Here is a 9,819-nt window from a genome sequence, read left to right on the forward strand (position 1 = left end):
TCAATATCATCCATAAACAATTCTATTTTTGTGGCTGCAATAAATGGAAATCTATTTGATTGTCAGAGTTTATACGGTATCTATTTAAAAGAAGTAATATTCACATGTACCCATCTTTGCTCTCTTTTTAGACCAGTCTGATGTTCTCTAAGGACCTCTCAAAGACATTATCTGCAGGTCTTCTCCCCAGTCCTCTGGCAGTTGCTATGGCTGCTGCTGTGTCCTCACCATTGAGTCTACGTCCTGCTGCAAACCCTCCGCTTCTACAGGCTCCACCATTGACACACCACTTACTACGACCAGCTCCAGGACCCATCAGAACTGCACATGGGACAATACTTTTCTCCCCTTATTGAGGAGAATCTCTCTACCTTTACAATATAATACTAATCCACTGGAACTTGAGCCTGCACTAAGAAAACCATGGCAGGAGTTAACCAGCTGCCTCTTGCTCAGTATCTTCCCTTCCCTCAGAACTATATAGAAACTGGAACATTCTGTAAACTCATGGTCACTGCTTGCCCAGGACATAAGCAGCAAAAGAACCTCTTTGAATTTCTGAAGGGTATTACTAAGATATGAGCTGAGAACAGTGAATAAACCCGCCATTAGAAAGAGACAGGTGGCTCAGGGTCTATTTTAGGGAACGGTGACTTGGGATAAATGGACGCACAGCTGGGAATAGCAATAGTTTTGGCATTTTTGGGGGTCCTGGGTGGATCAACCTAAATAACTCAGTGGACTGTGACTGAGCGGAAACACTGGGTGTCATATAAATGATTTCTGGAGTGTATGAGGGGTGTATTGATGCTGCTGTGATTAAAGAAGCTCTTTCTTTTGCAAAAAGGGGGAAGAAAGTCAGTAATGACGTCTGACCGTCCATGTGCTTTTTTAACAGCCTAATCTAGTCATACACTTATAGTATAAGTTTAGAATTTTACAGTTAGATGTTTTTTTCAATAACTTCAGGGAAGAGCATATGTTCTTGATTTACAATCACAATGTCACATTATGTTTTTAGTACTTTGATGAATTTGAGTGTACTTCAACCACTGGGGGAAAAAAACGTCATCTATATACAGTAAATGTGAGATTTTCCTATGCAGTTCCCACTTGGACCACAGGGTGTCTACAATGAAGAAAACAGCCATAAATTTGGATTTGTCCAACTCAGACATTCTCGGTAGTGCAGTCTTTCTACACCAGAGATAAATAGGTAACATGTTCTTGCCTAGTTGCATTGGAATGACAAGCATAGCCCATTACCATCTAATAGGCCGGGGATGCTGGAACATTATGTTCCCCACCAGCTGAAGAGTCACATGTTGCCTGAACTTGCTTTGAACTCTTTTTTTTCTCTTTATTTCATTGTGCCCCATACGGGAACAAATCACAGCTAGAGCAATTTCTTTATATAGAGATATTTTTATTGCTTCTACATTAACAAAAAAATAGAAGTTTTTCTAATGGGTTAAATCCATTGTACTTTGGAGTTGGGCACAAATAGGGCACCTTCACCAAACTAGAACATGTGTTTAAGGCCATGTTTACACTTCGTTTTTCCCACAATCAGGGTGTATATTAGAACGTTTTTACAAAATATATGCCAAACCATGCTACATAGTCTAATGTGTCCAATGTATGCCAAAATAGTGGGATTTTGGCTTATGTTCAGATGATTTTTCTATACAGCGGATACAGCAAAAAGGGAGTTTTATAAGTATGCTGTATAGACAGATAGATATACATATGTATATCTATCTATATAAATGTCTATGTGTGTATATATATGTATATATATATTTATACACCCAGTATATACATAAAACACCTTTTTTTCCTGTATCCTGTAGGCAGTATCATATGCTATATCTCCAGGTCACATGAGGCTGTGCCATGGGTTTCGTCTATATTCAGAATTGTTTCCCCAAATGAATACATTGTAGATAGTAAAAAAAGGGAGTTTTAATATTTGTTCTTGAATGAAACCATATGGATAATATAAAACGTGGTATAGCACTTTCCCATAGTGAGGAAAGCATTGGACCATAACTCACTCATCTTACCTTGTTATGACCCTTATAGCAGAAAAAAAAATTCCTGCCTTATGTTTTAGATAGTAGACGAGAGCAAGCACCCTTTTGTTTCTGCCCCGTATACATGCTTATAGAACGAGGTACATTAACCACTTTTGAAGCTACTTGCACAAACTGTTTGTCGTCTACGAAAGAGGCTCTTGTACTTTGACAATCGTTTTATTTATTTGATAGATGAATTCTTCCTAAAGACTATGCAATTGTTTTTGTGCTACATATGTATTTTTTTGTCTTGTTACATTTATGTCCTCCACCTCCCAGCTGCTTGTGCAAGTGAATATAAGCAGCAGGAAATGTGGAACCATGGCATTAGTCTTAAAAAAAAAAACCCTCCTAAATGATATGTATAATAAGCAAGCACGCATTGATAAGCTGCTCGTAAGCAATTAGCATTAAACAGAGTGACGTAGCAATAATATAGGGACAAGAGGAAGCCATTGGATGAGCGTTGAAGTGCAGCTATGAAGAAGCCAAAGAGCTCACAATTTCAAAACCATCATGCAATCATAGCAACCCTGGAAAAATGTATACAAATGAAATAGCTGTCTTAATAAATTCTAAGTAGTTTATTTGTGTTCAGCTCTTAGTTTTGATTCAACAAGAAGCTCTGGTCACGCTTTCCAAAAGTTTATGTGTACATTGTATTCACCCACCCAGCTTGCATGTAATCACTCACTGTGACCCACATTTTGGAGATGAATTTAGTCTAATAATGAAGTCACACTTTCCTTGGGACATACAGATTTGAAATCACTTGGGAGGACTTATTTTCATTCATCTGTAATCATGGAACAACAGTATGTACCTTAAAACTCTAGCAACAATGGCTTTCTTTTATGCAAGCCTTCGACTTACCAACCCTTGTTCATCCTGAAAGATAGCACCAGTAGTTATTGTTAAGTAAAACCTTTGAAAATGTATAACATTTACAAAATGGACCCAACTTGAGTAAATTCAACTACCCAAGTATTTTTTCAGTCATTGTCCCCAAGCCCTACGTCGGTAGTTAAGAAGCGCTGTAGTAGCCACAGACACTTACCCACCGTTAGTCGGTACCTGCATGGGCATAACTATAGTTGGTGCTAGGCCCTAGGCTTCTGGTGGTCCAAAAAAGAACATTTGGCCTTTATGAGAAGACCAGTAGTGTTAAAGATCCATGATATGTGGGGCTACAGCTGGCGACTTTGCATTGCGGCCAAAAAGTTTCAAGTTATTCCATTTATGGTTATTGACTCTAGTTGGGTTTATTTTACAAATTGTTATATTGTGTATTCATTTTTACATTAATATTAATTTATATCCACGTTACTATTGGTGTAATGGGGTCATTTACAGCTTGTAGGTACAGTGCAAAAATATACACATCATTTTTTTCCTTGATATCCTCTTTCGGGGAATATATTGGATTTCATTCCAGAATGGAAATCATATGTAGTAGGTACAAAGACAAATACAAGCACTTCTGATACAAGACTTTTCAATGGCCTGAAAAGTTAGCATATAAGGGAGATGAGTGTACTCTTTGCTCATTTCCATACTGGTCATATGGTGCTCTCTTTTCTTTTGACTAGGCGGCTACCTACTTAACTCATATAAGACGACTGTTCACACCAGAACACTAAATGTCTTGCCTAAATCTTGGTAAATCAGTTATATTTTTGCATGCAGCATCAAGTAACATATATCCAGCCCTGGTTTGCACTGTGTTTAGAGGTTGTAAATAACTCCTAATGTATGTCCTTGATCCGGTCATATGTAATTTAGCACTTCACTGCTGGAATCTTCCAGGGCTTGGTATATACATGTATTGCTCTTAGCAGCATGGCGAGTAGAGATGCTTGTCTATTCTGCGACACATTTTTGCATATGAGCACACACTGTTTTCATTGATGACCTTAGGAAGCTGTCGTGTGGGGCGGAAGCGAAAAAGCATTGCTGTGGTGTGCAACCTGACGATAGAATCAGTATTAAGCAACCTGCCTAGCTATCCACAAAGCTTCTTATCCAACAGAAGCGGACATTGCAATAATATATCTGTGCTGGCTGGCACAAGGAGGCACTCAGGATCTTGTCCAATGTCAGTAATAACAGGGCAACCCTACGACTTGATGTACAGTTGCTCACTGCTATGACCCCTCGGCAAGCTGCACCCATAGCTACCGTCTTGTGCCACACTGCAGGCTCCTGGCATCTTACTGACAAACCGAAATAAAACATGTCTTCCTTTTTGTAAACAAATCTTGCCTCGTTCCCTTCTTATAAGACGTAACATAACCAAGACAGCAGCTTTTGCTATAATATTATGCAGTGTTTTGTTGCTATGGTGGACACCTTACTGCTTCGGCCAAGTTTGTGGAGCAAGAAACCCCCAATGAGGAAACGGGTGTATTGCCGAGTGTATTTGGCAATGAGTCCAACTCATATTAAAATGTTATGATGTGTGAGGTCACTCCGTCCGCCCTCCATAATCCAGTACCTGGTGCAGTAATCTTTTTCTCTTCTATGCAGTTGTGTAGAGAAATCTGCAGCACTTGCTTAGTAATTAAGTGAAGCCTTATATTTTTTTCTGATCAGGGTTAAGATTATAGTTTTCATGCTTCAATGTCAAGATAATCCCTTGTGGCAGTGCACGCCTTCTTATTGTGCTATTTGCAGCCAAATATTCACAACCGATCCTCGAGACATTATCCAGAGCATGAAGAGTAATCATCAAGTCCTACATGCAGAATAATTGAAATGTTGTGATTTATATTTTAGTGCCTCTATACTGTATTTATTTGTAGAATAGCGAAAAGTAGGATTTTACTATTCTCTTTCCCAACTTTTATACAAGCAATTTTTAAGGACTCATCTAATAAAATAAAAGACACCTACATGAGTATAAAGAGATTTGTATGTGTGTATATAATATATATATATATATATATATATATATATATATATATATATATATATATATATACACTCACCGGCCACTTTATTAGGTACACCATGCTAGTAACGGGTTGGACCCCCTTTTGCCTTCAGAACTGCCTCAATTCTTCATGGCATAGATTCAACAAGGTGCTGGAAGTGGAGCGCCCCCACACCGCCGCAGGGCCGCGGGGTACCCGGAGCCGGGCCTCTAGGTCTCAGTCCTGGGGTTGTCACGGTAGCTAGACCCGGTCCGTGGCCCTGTCCGTCAGTGGGGGACGTCCGGTGCAATAAGTGATGTTATAATGGTAGCGATGTAGCGGTGCAGTTGTGGGGTGCAGGTCGCGGTAAATAACGAGGACACCAGGTTGCAGTCTCTTTACCTCTTTACTGAAGCTCTCTGGGTCCTCAGTCCGGAATACGGCTCACCAGGCTGCGCAAGTCCGGCCGGTCCAATGGCACTTCCAGAGCTCTCCTTGCAGGTGGAAATCGGTGCCTTCCTTCTAGCGCTATGTGTTGCAGTCCTTCCCTGCTGTGCTTACGGAAAGTACCCCACAACTGTTGTGTCTGTTTCTCGTGTTCCCTCACAACAACTTAATTCGCAATGATCTTCCTCGTCCCTCCAGATACTATGGTAGGAACGCACCCGTATGACGGGGAGGCTCGGAGATCTTCCGGGACTCTATCTGCGCCCCTCTCCTGTTGGTACCCCCCTTTGCCTTCCTGGGTGATGCGTGAGACAGTCCGCCTCAAGCTAACTGCCCTGCCGTAGGTCTGAGGTATGGCTTGAAACTCTTTACCTCCTCGGCGTTCCGGCCACCGGTAGTGCGCCTCAGTAAGGTGCTGCCTCTTTCAGCACAACCCTCACTGGTATCTCCTTTCGCTTGATTTCGTTTCTCACTCAGCACAATCTATCTCGCTTCTTAGTCCTTCCTTGGGCACCGCCGCTATGCTGAGCAGGCACGGTCCCTTTACGTTCTTTCCATGCCAAGCCTCTGCCAGGATCCCACCCCTGGCAGAGACCCTACAGTCTCTCCCTTCACAACACCCTCTGCCACCAGGTGTTGCTCCGTTCAATCCCGTCAGCGTTCTCCACTAACTTCCTGCCTGACCCCCAGTTTACCCACTATGGTGGGGAGTGGCCTAATGAATAGCACCCTTAGCTCCCCCCGGAGGCCCAGCTGTGAAATGTATTGGTGACTGTGATACCTGCTCAGAGAACTCCTTCCGTGCCATCGAACGCAGCATGGCCCCCCTTAGTGGCTGAACCATGCTACTGCAACGACCAGGACTCTGGGGCGCTGCACTCCCCCCTGGTTAAACACAGTACTCCGGGACTGGGAAGAAAAACAACAATACAGGTTAGCAAAAAGACATACAATTTTGTTGAGTGCAAATAACAATAAGTATACTTAAGTAGGCTTCCCTTTATGGGAGGTGAGGACACTTGTAACGTTACAAACATAACTAACCTTATAATTTACAGAGTATAAATAACTTCTGTTACCCAACCGGGTATTCTATTTAGTGCAATTTTTGAAATAATAACTTAACATTGCCTTTAAGAAACTCACACTCTTAGTCTATCAAAGGCCTTCCTATAATCACATTATAAGGCATTTCAACTTTACATTCTCCTTCTTGTGAACCTGCAGGACCGCCTGTCCCTACGGCACCAGGCCTACTGCCTCTCCTTTCTTCTACAGGACCGCCCTGTTCAGCCAGGGCCTACTGCCTTTCGCTACTATACACAGTATAGACATAACATTCCTTTCGGTTGAAGAACTCTGAGCCAGCTCTACTCGGCCCCTTTAAGGACTCACTCTCTAACCCCTACGGGTTCACTCTCTGTCCTTAGCAATAAAGTAACTTTTCAATGGGGACGCAGGGTTTACCTTCTATCCTCACCCTCATTATTACTTCTCTTACTTTCAACTGTGCAGACCTCTACTTCTACCCCTACGGGCTCTCTGCATCTTTCCTGTCTTCAAAACATTATTCAAATTTCACATTTTAACAAATTCAACACATATAACTTAGCATGTAAAACAGTTACATTTCTTTTCAAGGCATCATTATGGCATTACTGTTCTGCAACAGTATCTCTCTCAAGTTCAGTTTCTCACATCCCCTTTAAGAGGAGACCAAGTCTTTCTAAGGTAGCTCGTCTCCTCAGCCTACCGGCCCATGCAAAGGTTCCGGCATGGTATCTTCACAAAGTGTCTTTAACTAGAACCGGTAGGAAAGGTATCTTCGCAAAGTGTCTTTGGCTCAAACAAATAGGGCAAATATCTTCGCAAAGTGTCTTTGGCTAAAACCAGTAGGGAGCACCTTTAAGAAGGTGCAAACTATTTACAAGGGAAGTTCGAATCATGCACAGTCCATGATTTCTGCAGTTCTTTAAACTTGTGCAAAAATTTTAGGAAAGGAAAACAAACAAAGAGGATCCCGGGTGAACAGAGGGATCCATTAACCCTGGGCGGGTTTAGCAGCAACTTAAAGGAATAAAAGACAAACAGTAACTATTTACATTTTCATAAAGTAATAAAATCTTACTGGGGTTCTACGGGAGGTGACCTTCTTCCTGGCTTCACCAGACTCACAGATCGGCCAGGTGAGCCAGGACGCCGTTCTGGTCCCAGTAAGGATAGAATCCCTCTCCGGGAGGTCCTTCTCGTCGGTAGGCGTACCCGCCTCTCCGGGGCGCGGTGAGGTCGAACTTCCCCTGGTTCCGCGGGATCAGGTCCCGCTGCCTTTCCTCCAGGACTATCCTCTTCTGGTGTCCCAGCAGCAGCCTGGAGGGCGACACATCGTTGGACCCCCCGGGCAAACCAGCCCGTCTCACTGGTGTTCTTTCTCCACCTCGTATAGGTGACGGCGTCCCCCGGCTCCAGATTGCAATCAGACCGCCTGCCAGAAGGTTCCACCTCTTCTCGGTCCACCCGGACCTGGATCGGCTCCCCGATCTCCTGTATGACCCCTCTCCCTTGCTGGGGATGGAAGGCCACCACAACACCCCAGTGTGAGGGCGAAATCTCGGGGACACTAACCAAGTCCACTTGTTCTGCAGGCTGGGGCCGGCTCCGCCACTCTGCCATAAGGCGCCGTAAGTGCTCCGCATCCGGCATGATCTTCAGACCCGGTGCAGGTAGGGCGCCTTCAGCCGGGTCCGGGTAAGGAGCAATGGGAGACAGCTTAATCTCGGTGGGTTGGCCCACCCGGGTGAGCACGCGGGCATCGGCCCTCAGTCGGCGGGTCAGCTGGCGGGCCTCGGCCGCAGCCACACGTTCCTCCGATAACGGCGTCGGAGGTCGGCCCATCAGGGACTCGGTAAGGGTCAGACCTCCCAGCAGCGGTGCCTCGGAGCCTATCTCTGACGCCGCGGCCTCAGACTGAGCCGACTCAGCTCCGCGTGGTGCTTCAGGTGCCGCCATCTTTTTCTCCTCTTCCGCGTCTTCTTCCCGCGGTCTCTTCCGTGGGCGGCCCCGTCCCCATGGTCTCCACCCTCCGACCAAGATCAGGAGGCATACCTCAGCTGTTGACGGGCACGTCCTCAGGACACAGAAATACTTAGACTGGGCGGCCATTACTGTTCGCGCTCTCCAGCTCGGCTACGCCCACTCCACGCCCCTCTTCTCTTCCTGCGCTCTCCTCAGCGCTGCAATGGCGGCGGATTTTGGCGGCAAATGGCACAGCACACAGTCTTGCAATAAAGTACAGTCCAAGCACAGTAAATCACAGTCTCTAGGCACACATGACCTGATTCTTCAGGCTTAAGTAGATCCTGTTCGTGACGCCAAGTTGGAGCGCCCCCACACCGCCGCAGGGCCGAGGGGTACCCGGAGCCGGGCCTCTGGGTCTCAGTCTCGGGGTTGTCACGGTAGCTAGACCCGGTCCGTGGCCCTGTCCGTCAGTGGGGGACGTCCGGTGCAATAAGTGATGTTATAATGGTAGCGATGTAGCGGTGCAGTTGTGGGGTGCAGGTCGCGGTAAATAACGAGGACACCAGGTTGCAGTCTCTTTACCTCTTTACTGAAGCTCTCTGGGTCCTCAGTCCGGAATACGGCTCACCAGGCTGCGCAAGTCCGGCCGGTCCAATGGCACTTCCAGAGCTCTCCTTGCAGGTGGAAATCGGTGCCTTCCTTCTAGCGCTATGTGTTGCAGTCCTTCCCTGCTGTGCTTACGGAAAGTACCCCACAACTGTTGTGTCTGTTTCTCGTGTTCCCTCACAACAACTTAATTCGCAATGATCTTCCTCGTCCCTCCAGATACTATGGTAGGAACGCACCCGTATGACGGGGAGGCTCGGAGATCTTCCGGGACTCTATCTGCGCCCCTCTCCTGTTGGTACCCCCCTTTGCCTTCCTGGGTGATGCGTGAGACAGTCCGCCTCAAGCTAACTGCCCTGCCGTAGGTCTGAGGTATGGCTTGAAACTATTTACCTCCTCGGCGTTCCGGCCACCGGTAGTGCGCCTCAGTAAGGTGCTGCCTCTTTCAGCACAACCCTCACTGGTATCTCCTTTCGCTTGATTTCGTTTCTCACTCAGCACAATCTATCTCGCTTCTTAGTCCTTCCTTGGGCACCGCCGCTATGCTGAGCAGGCACGGTCCCTTTACGTTCTTTCCATGCCAAGCCTCTGCCAGGATCCCACCCCTGGCAGAGACCCTACAGTCTCTCCCTTCACAACACCCTCTGCCACCAGGTGTTGCTCCGTTCAATCCCGTCAGCGTTCTCCACTAACTTCCTGCCTGACCCCCAGTTTACCCACTATGGTGGGGAGTGGCCTAATGAATAGCACCCTTAGCTCCC

General features: G+C 45.8%; 1 protein-coding gene across 5 annotated transcripts in view; it reads left to right on the plus strand.

Moving 5' to 3' along the window:
• Positions 1-4,334, plus strand: part of ZNF385A (zinc finger protein 385A) — a 240,422-nt gene extending 236,088 nt beyond the window's left edge. For all 5 annotated transcript variants that reach the window (XM_077297924.1, XM_077297923.1, XM_077297925.1 and 2 more), the window contains one exon: positions 132-4,334. In XM_077297924.1, coding sequence (XP_077154039.1) covers positions 132-356 — 225 coding nt within the window. In that variant the 3' untranslated portion in view covers positions 357-4,334. The remainder of the gene's footprint in view (positions 1-131) is intronic.
• The last annotated feature ends 5,485 nt before the right edge of the window (positions 4,335-9,819 follow it).

This window comes from Ranitomeya variabilis, chromosome 3 (assembly GCF_051348905.1).
Source record: "Ranitomeya variabilis isolate aRanVar5 chromosome 3, aRanVar5.hap1, whole genome shotgun sequence".
Lineage (NCBI taxonomy): Eukaryota > Metazoa > Chordata > Amphibia > Anura > Dendrobatidae > Ranitomeya > Ranitomeya variabilis.